The 15785-nt window shown below is 43.9% G+C and overlaps 1 protein-coding gene across 4 annotated transcripts in view; it reads right to left on the bottom strand.

Moving 5' to 3' along the window:
• Nucleotides 1–15785, bottom strand: part of SPG11 (SPG11 vesicle trafficking associated, spatacsin) — a 27071-nt gene extending 11286 nt beyond the window's left edge. For 3 of the 4 annotated variants that reach the window (XM_042875557.1, XM_042875558.1, XM_042875556.1), the window contains exons 1-24: nucleotides 15574–15785; nucleotides 15285–15469; nucleotides 14544–14771; nucleotides 14021–14219; nucleotides 13782–13919; nucleotides 12576–13042; nucleotides 12177–12322; nucleotides 11307–11439; nucleotides 10845–11000; nucleotides 10059–10237; nucleotides 9710–9886; nucleotides 9391–9462; nucleotides 8862–8989; nucleotides 8014–8192; nucleotides 7377–7584; nucleotides 6639–6842; nucleotides 5666–5772; nucleotides 4811–4956; nucleotides 4129–4290; nucleotides 3643–3709; nucleotides 3006–3171; nucleotides 1941–2146; nucleotides 1276–1384; nucleotides 602–761 (exon numbers count right to left, since the gene is read on the bottom strand). In XM_042875557.1, the coding sequence (XP_042731491.1) occupies nucleotides 602–761; nucleotides 1276–1384; nucleotides 1941–2146; nucleotides 3006–3171; nucleotides 3643–3709; nucleotides 4129–4290; nucleotides 4811–4956; nucleotides 5666–5772; nucleotides 6639–6842; nucleotides 7377–7584; nucleotides 8014–8192; nucleotides 8862–8989; nucleotides 9391–9462; nucleotides 9710–9886; nucleotides 10059–10237; nucleotides 10845–11000; nucleotides 11307–11439; nucleotides 12177–12322; nucleotides 12576–13042; nucleotides 13782–13919; nucleotides 14021–14219; nucleotides 14544–14771; nucleotides 15285–15469; nucleotides 15574–15785 (4134 nt within the window). Of the gene's footprint in view, nucleotides 1–601; nucleotides 762–1275; nucleotides 1385–1940; nucleotides 2147–3005; nucleotides 3172–3642; nucleotides 3710–4128; nucleotides 4291–4810; nucleotides 4957–5665; nucleotides 5773–6638; nucleotides 6843–7376; nucleotides 7585–8013; nucleotides 8193–8861; nucleotides 8990–9390; nucleotides 9463–9709; nucleotides 9887–10058; nucleotides 10238–10844; nucleotides 11001–11306; nucleotides 11440–12176; nucleotides 12323–12575; nucleotides 13043–13781; nucleotides 13920–14020; nucleotides 14220–14543; nucleotides 14772–15284; nucleotides 15470–15573 lie in introns of those variants that run through there. The other variant, XM_042875559.1, reaches the window with a different exon arrangement.

The raw sequence follows: 15785 nt of genomic DNA, 5'->3' as shown, positions 1-15785 counted from the left end.
AGCATGCAGAGCAAGGCCCATGGAGCACGAGGGAAGGCTGCCTGAGGCTCGAAACGCACAGGAGTTGAACACCTTTCACATTTGGTTTTTCAGAATGCTTCTGGAGAGCTGAGAAGGAAACGTGTGTGCAGATGTGAATTATTCTACTGAAATATTGAAGCTCCCCCTTTTAGGTGAAGCTACAATGACTCCCAGAGAACCCATTTTTCTCATCTCTCTTGTATGCCATCACACACGGGTGGCAGTACAACTCTGTGACTGTCAGTTGTGGAGTTAGGCATTTTTCTTCTCCAGAAAGCAATAGAAGGATTCAAATTAAAAACAAAGAGGGCTGCTAAGTGTCTCATAAGCTGGAATTTGCCAGTGAGCTTTTTCCCATTATCTTTTCTAAATTGCATTTGTTACCTGCTGGCAATTCTTTATTCATTTTAAATCACACGTAAAGGAGTGCAACTTTCTCGAACATATGGGAACCACCTCTTCAACCAAAAAGAATGGTACCAAATTCTTCTCTCTTTTCCTTTCTTCTTTTTTTTGGAGAACATCACAGCAAGCATTCATGAAGATCTCTGCCATTTAAAACCATACACAGACAGCTCACCTCATCGGGCTTATAGCCGTACAGCTGGGCCTGGATGATGAACTGCAGCCAGTCGTTGGATTCAGCACACTCCTTCAGGTAGGAGGTGCTCAGTTTCGTGTTATGGAGTTTGCAGAACTGCATCACCAAGGACCACTGCTGTCTGGAGTCACTGGATGTCCTGCACAGAATTCAAAATAAAAATTGAAAAAAGGAAAAACACCTAAGAACAACCTTTGAGCTTCTGCTGGAATGAACTGACGTTCCTAGATGTTACCAGTGTGCAACTACGGCCCAAGATCCACACCTGCAAATGGCAACAGCTGCACAGCCCACAGCTCACCACAGCACATCAGCTCTGTGGGAGCTCCCAGCCGCAGTCTGTCCACGCTCCCTTCCACGAAGCCTCTGTCTTGACAACAGAAGCTTTGGGAATGACCCCACAGCCTTCCCTCCCAGCTGTGCTCTGTGGAGCACTAAGCCAAATGTGCTGACAGAACTCCGAATTCTTGCCAGTACGCCTCCATGGCCTCTGCTACTTGAACCTGGAACTGTATGCTAAACTCAAATACTGTTAGCCAGTGTACTACAGCAAAACACACCCACATCTCTTTAACAGTGTCTGAAATTACAAATGATAAAATCCAATGCTCAAATTCAATTTGCCATCAAATCCTTTAATTCATTTTCCTTACCTCTTTATTCCTTGATGCTCAATTGAATCCCAAAAGGCTTCTTCTAAGGATTTAAGAACTTCATCTGTTGCTGCTTTTTCACCATCAGCCAACCTCATTAACTGTTCAACTGTTCAGAAAGAAAACATTACCACTGCTGAGATTAGAGCAGCAGCATCAGGATTAACAGGAAGCACAAGTTCTATTCCTGCAAACGCTTCAATAACAGCCAGCAGGTAGAAGACAGCTGCACACGTGTAGTCACTAATCCAACTTCCCAGTTATTCCTAGGACAAATTTGATTTCTTTACAGCTTTGAACATCTGATTCCACTGTGTTTGCAGACAACTTTCCAAGTACAAAAGAGAAAACCTTTGTTTAGTCCTCTAGTTGTGTTACAACATCAGGTGGGACCTTACTGAGGCGTTCAATAGGCAGCTGTTTGGTGGCATCTGTCAGATACTCCTGCCGTTCTGCCTGCATGCCACCTTACAGCCCTCCTGCCTTGTTGGAATTGGAAGGAAGCAGGAGCACGTGAACAGCGAGAGTTTTGACTCTTCAAATTAAACTCTTCAAACTCCCATTGCATTCCTGAGATGGTAAGCACCATCTTCCAGCTGGTCACTGCTTCTCCTTCCAGTGAATACAAAGCACGCTAGGCTAAAGAGAGCAAAAAGCATGCATACCCAAAGATTCCCTTATTTGATTGTGCTGAGACTCCTCATTTCTGGTTTTGTAACTGAATATCATGTTTGCAACCTTAATGTCAACTCTCAGTTTGAGGCTGCTGAGCCCAAGCAGCTCCAGAAAGCACACGCAGGCAGCTGCTACTGAAGGCGTATTGAAGAAAGAAAGGCCTAGAAGAAAGGCTTCATTTCCTGCTTGCTGAACCCTGAAACAAAAAGAGCAGCATTCAATAAACATGATTTTTAATCACTTTCAATCACACACCTAACACGCTTTGCATGGACTTTACCAGCATGAGAAATGTTTATAAACCAAGTTTTGCATTTAGAAAAAAAAAATAAAATCGAGGTCTGAGAATAAAGTTCCACCTATGACAGATGGTCAAAAAATGAGCAGTTTGCAAGAAACTTTTTTTTTTTTAAATAAGTAAAGCCACTGCAGTTTACATTAAAGTTAATTAAAAATGACTGTCTGCAGTTTTTAACTGCAAAATGTCCCACTGTAGTTTGCAAGGCAAGCACTGCAGCCTAAAGAACCTGACAGAGATTTGCACAGACAACCAGGGGCTCCAGCAGCAGCTGGCTCACCGGATGCCTGAACATTTCCACCAGAGCAACTGAAACAATCAGGTATGCTGACTTGATTTGATTACACTGACTTTCCACAGCATTCAGTACCTCAGCCCACAAGGAGTCTGATTTCCTTTCAGCCCAAACCTCAGCTGTTCACACAGGAGGTGCTGATTTGTACAGGAATGATGACAAGAAACATACAGCGACTGACATACAAACAAGACATTTCAGAAACAAGTGGCCATTTCTCCTGATGCCACTCCTACTGTGATTCTGCATCTATTTAGTTGTAAGCTTGATATATTTATGGAGTATGTGAAACCTGACAGTCATTTTACCCAACTTACACTGGATTGACTCCCAGCACACCTGCAGCTTTGACGAGACACAGTGCACAGCAGCAGGCTGCTGCTGCAGAGGACTGACATTATTCCTTGTGCTTGAAGGCAACTTCTGCACAACTACCACACCACCATTTCTGAGGTAACTTACAACTGTTTGGGGCTTTTGCTCTTGACCAACTGCTGGACCAAAAATGTACCGAAGGCAAACGACGGCCGCCCGTGGCGCAGGTAGTACAGGAAGTCCAGTCGTTCCATTACGGCGTATTTGTTCACCAGTTCAGGGCATGAAAAATGAGGAAGGTCACTTGATGCATCTAGACAGAACAGCACTGCTCTTAGGAGCCGACCAACCATTGATTGAAACACAGAAAATGGCTTCCAACAACTAAACACGCAACGACGATCCCACACCTCGAATGTCAGCACACCCAAATCCCACTGAAATCCCAATTCTTATCAGAACATCAGAACCCCAGCAGTAACATTTCTAACAGCTGGGACTGATCACTTTTTCAGAGGCTCTAACTTGCTTTTAAAACAAAATACTGCTCTTCTATTTCATAATACACTCAGGAAAAAAAATACATCTATGAAGGGCTTAGCAGAGAAAAGGTAACCCAGCCAGACATTATTTCACTTCACAACAAGAATTTAGTGAAATACGTCACGTTGCTGTAAAAGGAATGGCCTTTCCATTAAGTTTTTCTGCCCAACCATTCCACAGGAAGGTGATCCTACAACCATGGTCAAAAAAGAAAACCATAAAAACCATGGAACTAACTTACCTGATACAGCGAGGGTATTTGTTGACTGCCAGCCAAACAACTTGCTGGGATCAAAGGGCAGTAATGACTGAAAGATGAGACACAAGATATATTAAGACAGTTTAACATTTTCCCATCTGTTCACACTAGAAAATATGTCAGGGACCCACAGTAGCAGATACTCAAGAATTGCCTGTGCTGCCATCAAGCAAAGACAAATCCTCTCATTCCCTCTCAAAGGTCCATGTTTGCATCCTCATCTACTGAGTGGAAAATAAGTGCATCAAAGCACTTTGATTTTAGTTTAAGGAAATAAGGAAACACACATTCAAGTGTTTTGCTGCACTGTGATCTCAGCAAAGCTGCCATTTTCCTAATAAAAAAATCTTCTATGGCATTTCTTCCAGCTTGCAGTTTAGTTCATACCATAGATGTGAAACAAAAGGTATTTGTCCAGAATTACAGCAAACCAAATAGCTTGAGCAAGGGCAAGAATCATTCCCATACCTGAACAAGGTGGTAAAGGGAGATGTCAGGTGGCAGAATTCCATGAGAGGTGCAGGGGGGAAAAAGAGCAGCTCTGAGTTTGGGGTAAGGGCTCAATGCCATTTTTAAGAGCTGAGGATCAACTTTCTTTAGTGGTTTCTCCGTATCTTCATTCTGAAGAACCTGCATTGAAAGGAAGTGGAATTATTTCACTAGGAAGAAGAAACTGTGTTAAGGTTATAATAAAACAACCTCTGAATGCACCAAACAATCTGAGTCATGAGAATTGGACATCTGGTAACAACACAGAAAGCAGCACTTTTTTCCTGCAAGAATTTTGCAGGTTGTGTTAGAAACACAGTGCTGCAGGTTCTCTGCTGTGCCGCACAGCTCTCTGCATCTTAAGATGTTACCACCTGAACCATCCTTCTCGTTACAAAGTTCCACTCACTCATGACACATCTGACTCTGAAGCACAGCGCCATCGCCTGACGCAACGCAGCCAGTAAGCTTCAGTTCCTGACATGTTCTGATCCTGAATTTGGTCAACAAAGTGAGACATGCAACACCAAAAGCAGGTTTTTAAATGGCAAGAACCACGATGGTGTCGGTGTGCTTTTTTTTATCCATTCTTTCCTTTGAGTTTTCAGCACCTCGTGAGAATTCCTCCCACAATGTATCAGCAGCCTGCTGCACACAGTACCTGATCAATGCCTCCAGGTGCATACATGGTGGTTGCAAGAGCTAACAGCGTACGGCCCTCCAGCAGCACGCTGCTCACACTGGCTTGGTTACTAGGAATCAAGATCTGAGCATTTGCTAGACTCGCTTGAAAAATCATCTTTGGATCTAGAAAGAAAGGGAGATGTAACTTAATGTAAACACAATTATTAAGTTGTGCATTGTAACTATCCTACAAGCATGAAAAAGGTAACAGTGACTTTTTCTTGTGAGTCTAAGACTTAATTCTCACTAAACCATCCCTGATTTTGTACTTCAATTTTACCCACACACATTCATTGGGATGCAGTCACACACCTTTGCATTGTATTACTTCAATTCCTTTTCTTATTTTTCTGGAAAAAAAAAAATGCAAACTTTTATTGTTTTTTAATGTGTGCCTCTGCAAGAAATGAAAGGTTAGAAAAGTACAGTGAGATAAGGACACAAACTGTACTGACTTTCAATGACCATAAAAATATTGGTGCAGGAAAGCACATAACCCAAAGGGCAGAGAAATCAGAGTGCCTCACATGAAGCTTTAATTTTAATGCTATATGTGTTTTCTTACCTATTCTACATATTCAAATGGAATGTAAGCAAATTAGATGCAATGAAGATCACATACAGACCAATTCTGACAGATCTCCAGATCCCTATGTGCATTTTAAATAGGAATCATAATCCACGTTTTAGAGACGTGGACCTGATGCACATGTGAATGATTTGCTGGGGCCAAGAAAAGCCTGCAGCAGAGCACAGCGTTAAACCCAGCTGTCCCAGAGCTGCCTGTCAGCCTCACCCTCAGAGCAGCTGCTGAGCGAGGCCAGGCTCCTACCTCGTGGGTTACTGGCAACCCCTCGGCACCGCACGAGGAATTCAAACCAGGGATGTGCTTCGTGCAGTTCCTTGTCATCCAGGATAGGGCAGTTGGAAGGAGTTAAGCTGGAAATAACAACAGCAGACAGTGAATGTATGGTATTTGTAAGCATCCTCTGCCCCAACTGCATGAGAATTAAGAAGAGCTGATTTGGTGTTGGAGTGAACCGTGTCATCTGTTACACAGCATCACATCAACCACCCCTGCTGACGCACACTTGGAGCTGACAGCACTTCTCTGGCAGCTGCCTTCCTTAAGATTCCATGTAACTGCTTCTGCAAATCCAAACAGCAGCTTCCAGAATTCCCAACCCCAAACACTTTCCAAAGGAGGGACCTGACTCACAAACACCATTCTCCGTAGTCTGAGGGCTTGATGAGATTCACACGAATTACACAAACTTAAAAAAAAAAGCTTCTTAGCTTTCCTTTACTCCACTCCACTTTCTTAATAATTACACTGTTTGACTGGAGTTGCAGCTAAGAAATTCTAATCACAAAGTATTCATATATAAGAATACGTTTATAGTTCCAGTAGAACATTTCTTTCTCTCTGGAATCCCAACTAGTGCTAAACAAGAAGGCAGAAAGCATTTCTTTATTTCTCAAAGTAAGAAGAATAACTCAGGCGTGCAGGCGACAGAATTACTAACAAGTTGGTCTGACTCATTTAAGATTGCACTGCTTCTGTTATAACACTAATTCTGACCATAATTGTTTCATTAGCTGACTGACAGACAAATAATCACAACTTTACAACCTGAATAAAGCTTCAAAATGCAGCATGAAACCCAACACACTGCCTCACAGTTTGATCTTCAGATGATGCTGCAAATAGCAAGAGCCTGCTGAGACTCTTACTGCCAACTATTACAGCTGTGTTTCATTACTTAAATCTGCACGGAACTCAGTGAATAAAAACACATTCATACCTGTAGTAATCTAGGTATGTGTATAACATATACTGCAAATTGTGTTCCAAGCAGTGAAGGACAAAACGAGCATGGAAGTCCAAGCCACTCGCAGTGCTGTGCTTTGGGACAGGGTGAGGATTTTGCAGAACTCCTCCGAGGGAAACCAATCTTTGGAGCAGAAGTTCAAAATCTTCCAATTCAGAACGGACAAAAATCCCTTTTCTTTAAAAATAAAAGAAAAAAAAAAGAGAGAGAGAAAAGAAAAGAAAGGTGCACTGATTAGACAGCTGTGCCTTTAGCAAGCGTGGAGGGCGTTTCCAAAATTACAAACCAGAAGTTCCCATCTAAGGAATTATTTCATTAACAAACCAAAGATAACATGCCAAAATACTGCTGAGAGTGCTTTAACAACATGTTGGTTGCTGTAGCTCACGGCAAAGAATAAGGAGTGGCATGGGATGCTTAGAATTTTCTCCCCTGCAGCAGAACAGACAACAGGAGTGCAACCATCATGTAAGACCCCAAGCCTGGCACAGCACTTCTGCTCTCCCGTGTTTCTCACTGCTCTCAGAGCACTGACAGTGCCACAACAAGACTGAAAGCAAATGCACCAACTGATGTGTGCTGTTCTAAACAATGGCACCAAACACAATATAAACATGAACATGAAGCAAAGATCCGAGTAACAGGTACTTCTCTAACTATGATTTTGGCTTCAGAAAGACAGAGAGCTAAGTAACACGTTGGAGCACACACCTGGCCAGCTCGTTCAACACATCATTTCTCATGTAGCCACTGCACAACGTCTTCTGGTCAACAATGCCTGCAGTCAGGGGCGGCCATTTGCTCTGTGCACATGAACTGCGGCTGGGCTCAAATTCTTCGATCCATGAAGCGATGTTGAGCCAGTCGTGCCGGGCTGTCAGGTGCATCCAAAGAGCCTCAGGGTTACACGTGGCAAGTCCTGAGTTTAAAGAACAAAAAACAAAGCAATGAAGCCAACAAAAGCAAAGACTGTTGAGCAAAATCTGACGTTTCTTTATGTGTGTGTATTTTCAAAGAACAGGCATTCCATTTTGCTAACACAGTGCTGAGATAACTATGGTACAGCATGATAAGCTTAGCGAAGTAAAAAGCATAGCATAGCTAAGTACAGCACTGCAGCAACTGGCAATCAATTAGTACAGCTAGTTCCAAACTCCAAACAGCTCCCTGTCATAACACAACAACACAGATCCTTCCAGAAGAGAATACAATATTTTCATTGTAAAAATTAAGAGGATTTGCTCACACTCAGCTCTGGTTGTACCAATGCCACAAAACTGCATTCACCACACGAAAGTCAGATTTTTAATTCAAAACTTCTCTTAACTCTCAGTTCCAGAACACTTGCCTTGGCCTTGTTTTCTGGGGAGAAGAATCAGATCCTGAAGGAGCTCATCCCACCACTGAGCCCAGTTCAGCATCACCCTGACCTCCCTGCTGGGAACCCGGCGTCCATCGTGACCCAACAACGACTCCAGAGTGGCCAAATGTTTGGCACAGTCTTGTTCCTGTCTCCAGTTCTTCACACTGCAATGAAGTTTTGCATTAGGGCATTTTCTAGTATGCTTTTGTAGAACGGTACACAGCCTGACAAATAGGAGACAAGGGAAGGATCAAAAACCAGCAGAGATTTTGCTAGTTGATTTCTGGAGAAGCAGGACTTACACAGCTAACAGTCTGAGAACAGGCAAAGGATTTACTAATTTTTCCAAAACTGGCACAGCAAATAATGAGTACTTGGACATTTTACAATTATTTAATTCTAAGATTGTTTTTTCCTAGGCTATTTTGTTTGTAATATTACGGATAACGTACCACAAATACAGCAAACATTCCATCTGAACATGTTTTACTCGATTAATAACTCCAATAATATTAAATTATTAAATACTGCCTCATTTCTGGTGTCAACATGAACAGAGCTCCCCTGCACTGCCAGCAGTGTCACAGCTCAGCTGGGAAGGAACACAGCAGCAGCTGCTGAACTGATGTGAAAATAATCAGCTCCCCCCCGATCCTCACTGCTAACCCACAGCCACCAGTGTGAGATTAATTAAATCTCAGATAACCATATTTATTAGTGCTTTAAGTCACATGGAATGCAAGAGATAGTTTGTGCATATATATTATACACACACACACACACACTTCTATTAAGGATATTAATTAATAATTAAAACTGGTAACCCACATTACCTGGAAAGAGATTGCATCTCTTTATTTTCTTGGAAGGACTCCGAGTACAAGCTTTCAACCTGATGCACAAAGTCTATCATTTTCTTCTCTTTTTCAGAAAAATAATTTTCTTCTTGTAAAACTTTGACCTTTAATTCAAATTAAAGTATTACCTCCAATTATAATTTTTCTCTACTTACTATATATCTACGCAGTAACTGATCCTGCAAGTCTAGGGAATAAACCAGCCGTAGGAAAAAGCCCCAACTGCACTGAGATCCATGGAGCTCACACTGTGTGAAACAGATGAAAAGTGGCCCAATGCCACAACAAACAAATTACATTTTAACCAACTTTTACCATAGCTCCAAGTGCAAAAGATCGCAGGCATGCCAAAGCCAGTGTCAGTAAGCACACTGCCAGCTGCAGGGCCAACACCAGCTCCCGTTCTGAAGATGGGCTCAGTAGCACAGCGCTTTGTCTCAGCACATCTCAGTCCTTAGAGCTGAGAACATCAACCAGACCCCACAGAATCCCTTCCTACACTTACCAGCAAATCTCGTACGTGTTTATCAGCCGTGTAGAAACATATCTTACGCAACTGCTGCTTCACATCAAAACCCTGGAAAACCAAAACAGGCTCATTGTGCGCTAACTGTACAGACAGACGGACACGGGGCTGCCTCAGCATTCTGAAGGCACGCCAGGGATCAAAGCAGCTCTTTTAAACACGTTTCTTTTAACTGCATGAAAAGCACGTGGTGGAATCGCTGCCTCCACAGACAGATAAAGCTCCTCCTCACACTTCCACCGCTCGTTCATTTCGTCAGGCACAAAGAGGAGCCTAAAGCGAACTGAACACCTCTCACCATGTTCTTCAGGAGTGCTGAGGCCTCCCTGGTGTTGCCCTTCAGCAGACGGCCATAGACCAGATCCAAACCCGTCCGAATGAGCTCCTGAAGGCTCTGGGCAGGATGCTGCCGCATACGGAAGAAGGTCTGGGCCTCTGGCATTTTGTTGCTTAAGATGGCCTCAGCAATGACTTCCTAAAAGGGAGAAAGAATGTCTGGAACAAACCGACCCCACTCATCTTCAGTGTTACCATCTTTGTGATTCCCAGGCCGCTTTTTCCCCCAACACTTTGAGGACCTTTCCATATTACTCATTTCCTTGAATATTTTTTATAAGAACAGTCAGAACTTTATTATTGGCTTTTACCTCAGGTGTCAGCTTTTCCCACACCTGGCTTTCCTCTATTGCAGGCAGGTCTTCATCAGAATCGCTCTCTACATCTGTGGCATTTACTTGGGATCGAGGATAGTTTTTCAGAAACGTCCTAAGTTCAATGATGTAATCAGCTAAAATCTCTGCAGCCTTCTGCAGGTGCCCATCAGGCTCTGCCAAGAACAGCCAAAACAGAATTGAACAGAAATCAACAACACGGGATTTTTAGTGCTTATGGATGCTGAGCACACTCTCCTAACTTCAATACACAAAACACACTCGTTCTTACTCCCGTGCCAGTGCTGGTGTTTATACCAGGATGGGTGACTGCGCTGCCCCATGGTAAAACAAACTGAAGTTTTCCAGGCAGAAACATTACGTGGTTATTTCTTTAGCTGCAGTGCCTTCTTAAACAAGCCCCTTCTACAGCCAGGGGAAGATTAGTGTCAGCATAACTCATGTGGCAGCAGTGAGAAGCTGAGGGCTAAATCCAACCTATGTAACGGCACTGCCATCCACAATCACCTTGAAGCTGTCACTCCTACACATGCTGATCCAGCTGGCAGCATCCACTCTGATGTGACAGCTACTGCACTCACACTAATTTCTCAAATTTCCCCTTAAATAACACCTTTCATTCACTTAACACTAGTGCAAGCTTTTTTTTTTTTGTATTATTAGTTATAAGCAAATGTAGGTTGTAATCCAAAACCCAATCTGTTCTCACCCAAACAATGACAAACTACATTACTACGTATGAGTCAAAACAAGTAACCTCACCCTCTGTGTGGACAAAAACTTCTTCAAGCTGCTTGCTAAGGAAAGTCAACGTGAGGTTCAGCAGCTGCTCAGAAAAGTGTTTGCTCTGCGGCTCCATGTCGTTCGCTCTGATTGCTGAGCAGAGCAAGTTTAAGGCTGGTCTCAGCTCTTGCAAATCTGCACAGATTACACAGACAGTTACACCTGCATTCTACGATACGGCTGATCATAAAGTACAACTCAGAATAAAGGTGTGCTGCTAAATTATTTTGAAGTCCATCAAACAATATACCTGAGGTGCTCTGCTTTCACACCAAAAAGCTCAGAGCACAACCCAGAAAAGCCACACATTATTCATCTCTCTCATTTATGAGAAGCTGCAACATCACATCATTCAAACACAGGAGGCAAAGCAGCACGAAGTGCTTCCACAGACACACAGCCAGCAGCTGAAAGGCAGCTCAGCCAAAGGATTTCACTCACTTTTCAGGAAAGAGCGGGATGCCCCATCAGCAGACTGCTGGGCTTCGGAGCGGAGCGCAGGAAGGTTGAAAAGACTTTCTTTGCTTTTTAAAAATAAATCTACTGTGTCTAGCTGACGATTTTCCAAGCCAGCCTAGGCAGACAGACAGCACCATTGTTATGCATGTATTTTTAAAACATACGGTACATTTATTAGCAGTATTTTTCACATTCTGTGCCAAAGTCTGCATGCAGAAAAATAAGAAGAAATTTAAACTACACATGCAATAACTGTAGCCTGAAATAACAAGGTGGCATGGCAAGTGCCTGCCATGCCCTTTTGATTGGTTTTTCAGGAACCCTGACCCACTATGTTTAGAGATAAAATGTTAATTAAGCAATTTATCAAAGTTTAATTGGGGATATAAAGAAGTACTATGAGAATCAGGACTTTAAATAAGCTTACAGCAACTGAATGTTGCTGCCAACCTCCCCCCTTCCTGGCTCAGTTCCCTGTCTATCACACCTTCAAACAGAACCAAAGAACCCCAGCACATCTTCACCTGAGCTCCCTGCCTGCAAACACAGCTGAACAGAGCTGGCAGAGCACTGTCACAGTGTGCACAGACTGCTGCATCCCAGACCTCTGGATCAATTGTTTTTTTAAGCAAGGATCACTGACACTTATAAAGGTAGAATTAGAGCACTGGAAAACTGGAGACATGAGGAGAGCTGGTGTGTGGTCCAGAGTTCAATTAGAAGAGGTTCTGAACACTCCTTAATCATAGTAGGTTTTTTCAGTCTAGAAATAACACTAAAGCTGCTACATTTCATTGATTACTTTAAAGCAGTGGTTTTGCTATCTGCAGGACACGAATCAGCCCTGTTTACCTCTAGTGCATGCACTGGAATAGAACACCGTCCCCATCCATTGAGGTGACACACAGCATCCACGACTCCAGCACTGCCATAGATCATCAGTCTGTTCAAAAACTCCTCTTGAGTTAAACCAAACAGAATTAAGGAGAGGCCACGCTCTGAATAAAAGAATCAAATCATAATTAAAAACATATAAACGAGTTGCTAAGTAACAAGATTTGTATCTACTGCCTGTGTACCAAATATCAACATAAAGCTGATATTAAACATAAAGCTGTAGGCTCCACTTGTGTGGCAGCTCAGCAAGAACACATTCAAAGTCAGCCAGCAGGGAAGGAGAACGCTACAGACAAAACAATGCTCTTCTGGGAAGGCTGCACCAGAACAATCACACAAATCACACAAAGTCACCTGTCAGCAGCAGACATAACGGCACGTCCTCATTACAGTCCACATAAACACTATTTTTGCTGAACTGGTGGTGTGTTACATCTTGGGACTCGAAATCCCAGAGGGCAAGCGTCAGTGCTTTGTCATCCGCCAGGATCACAAACAGTGCTTTGGCTCCAGTCACACATTTACTCTCCAGTTTCACCACTCGGTGTGATAAGTGTACAGGCAGGATTTGTTTCCACCGCCGCCCCGCATCGCTGAGCTTCGTGCCAGCACTCTGCGACGGCTTGGGAAGGACGCGTGGAAAAGCCTTTGGAGCAACGGCCAGCGCCTCCTCGTGGGTTTCATAGACTAAGGGATCGTGATCTTCAAGGTGGGTAAAATACTGATACCAAGGTAAGTTCACATCACACAGCAAATGTGGGGAACGGGATCCTCTTTTCCTGATTGTGCTGCGCAGGGAGGACAAGTGTGCCTTCCATGACCTGGGATGAAGAAAGCAGACGCCAATAATACAGTGTATTAGGGCAGGTACCATGCAGACCAATCAACTTTAACATTTCCTCAGTCAAACAGTGAGCATTTTGGTGTACAGATCAGAACCACCATTCTGCATTTGAGCCATACCAGGTCCTATCCATTTCTATTTAAATACTGCCTGCACCACAGCTGCACTGGTTGGCAACAGCCACGAAGCTGAGAATTTTTACTGGAAAATTGTCCTTTATATCCCAGAACATACCCTCATTAATTAAAAAAATATATATATCAGTAGAAGGAAATGAATTCATAGAATCATAATATAATCTTACATACATCAAGACATAATTAACATAGTTTGTTAGTGTTAATTATTCCACTACTTAGGGTCACAAGAGAGTCACATTTTTTATCTGAACACAAAATATTCTGAAGTCCTCACATACTCACTTGTATTAAGCAGAAAACAAACAGAAAGGTACTCAGAACACAGACAGCTGTCAGCACTGGTTCAAACCTAACACAGCTCTACCAGCAGGAACTGCTGTTGTAAGCAGCTCAGTCATACATGTGAAGTATCCTGGGGCATTTCCTAACTGCAGCCTAACAGCCATGACAGACCGAAAGCACAGTGAGCTTTCACAAAGCAGATTTGCCACCACTGCCGGTGAAAAAAGCCAGCAGTTCTCTGATCAGTGCTCCATAGGAGGCAAAACGCAGACATTTTAGGATCATTTTCATTACCTGTCTGTGCGGAAAGGCGAAGACAGCAGCTCCATACTGTAGTCAGAACTAGCAAGGTCATCCTCATCAACTCCCTCAGGTGGCTTCAGTGGAAGGCTTTCAGGATCTCTTTTACAAATCAAATGCCCAGGGAACTGTCTGAAAGGAAATGCATATTACATTTTACCTCCCAGATGGATGATTTAAACTTCTAACATTAGTCGCACTTAAAACCTTTGGTAATTCTGCTGCAAACATACCTGAAGTACGTGTTTAGATCCACAGAACAGGCATTGTTGGAAGCACTGATGATCACTGCAACGCTGAGATCGTATGACACTTTGACTGCAGCGAGCGGTGATGTGACGGCAGAACTCCTGTCCCCTTCCTGCACCCCGCCCAGGCAGAGCGACACGTCAATATGGGCTAGATTTGCACCATCAAAAGAATCAAAAACGTCTTTAAAAGGTGTCAAAGAAAACGCCAGGCTTCAAGTTGTCCAACGAACAGGAAATGAGACAGAAGAGGAAGATGGTGAATTTGTGTTACTTTCGGCCCACGCTAACCTTTGCACAGCAAAGCATTTAGAACTGTTTGTTTCACATAGAGCTTTCTAAGCCTAGCTAGGATAGGAAGTGAACAGTGCTACAGGTGCTGTACAAACTTAACTTGTGCCATCTCAAAAGAGTTAATTCATGCTTAGAAGTCTTATTCTGACAAAAGAGAAAACCTTGTTCTACCAAACCATTTACACTGAGACCTCGTGGCTACTCCAAAGGATACAAATCCAGCCAGAACTATCCAAGAAAAACAGAATCCCCCTGCAGAAGTTTATATCTGTTATTCTTTCCAAAACTGGTGGAGGCAAATCAAGGGTAAAGCAGTCACACGTCTCCAATGATGAACTCTCTCCAGGAAAAGTAATGTGCATAACAATGAAGCTGTTCAGCAGAAGTATGCATCTGTTGTCTTTAAAAGACAGTATCCTCAAAGACAAGATTGAAGAAAGACCTGTAAATTTAAAGATATCTTGTGATTACACCAATCCGGTACTTCCGTTTGTAAAGGTATCTCAAGGAAATCACAGCTCAGATGCACTGTCTGAGCCGCTCCATTAACTGAAGCGCTTAATGAGAACAGTTTAATGAGAACGTGTGCAACACCAAGCCGTAGGCCTGCAGGTTAAGCACTAATTAGTTTCTGCAGGATTAGTGCAGAGCCCCGCCCGTATGTTTTCTTCCTGTCTGCTCTAATGCCAAATGGGAAATTAGCGATGGCAGTGCTGCTATTATTTCTGACTGTGTCATACAGCCACCTCCCCTGAACAGGGAAACCCCTCCAGCAGTTTGGTATCTGAATACAGAAACACCCCATCACTTTTCAGGCCCATCAGTACTGCTGTCGATCGCTTTAACTAGGCAAAGCCATTTACCCTTCACCAGCATTGCCTAGAGCTGCTTTAGCACATGAAGCATTATAAATCCCGCAAGGACTAGCTATGGACACACACTGAAAGGCACTCACTGATGCTGTTAGCCTCGAGGAGCTTCTTCAGAGCGCCTTCCTCACAGCTGTGCAGGGGATCCGGGCTGCATTTCCCCTCTTCTCTGGTGAATTCATAGACAAACAGGTCGTGACTTTCACTCACAGCCAGTATTTTCGTCTTGTCTGCCTGCGGATCGCACTCCGCCGTACTCTCCCACACGAAACTGAAGATGTAACCATCAGCACGTTTATCCGGCACCGTGGCACCGCAGCACCGCAGCATCACGGCACCGCAGCCCGGCGCTCCCCTCGCGCTCCCGCCACTTACTCAGCCCACGCTCCCGGCAGCACGCTGCTCCGCGCCCGGCCACCTCCTCCCGGCCCCAGGGACTCCAGGTAGATCCCGTCACGGAGCGACAGGCTGCCCAGCGCGTCCTGCCCCGCGCTCAGCCGGGCCCGTGCCGCGCCCTGCACGGCATCCCGCTCCCGACCCGGGCGGGCCGCCAGCAGCACGCGCAGTTCCCGCCTCGCTCCCGCCAT

This window comes from Lagopus leucura, unplaced genomic scaffold, assembly GCF_019238085.1.
Source record: "Lagopus leucura isolate 7727_CA_CO unplaced genomic scaffold, USGS_WTPT01 Super-Scaffold_100015, whole genome shotgun sequence".
In the NCBI taxonomy this organism is placed as follows: domain Eukaryota; kingdom Metazoa; phylum Chordata; class Aves; order Galliformes; family Phasianidae; genus Lagopus; species Lagopus leucura.
The sequence above is the reverse complement of the archived record's forward strand: the minus strand, read 5'-3'. Positions and strand labels throughout refer to the sequence as shown.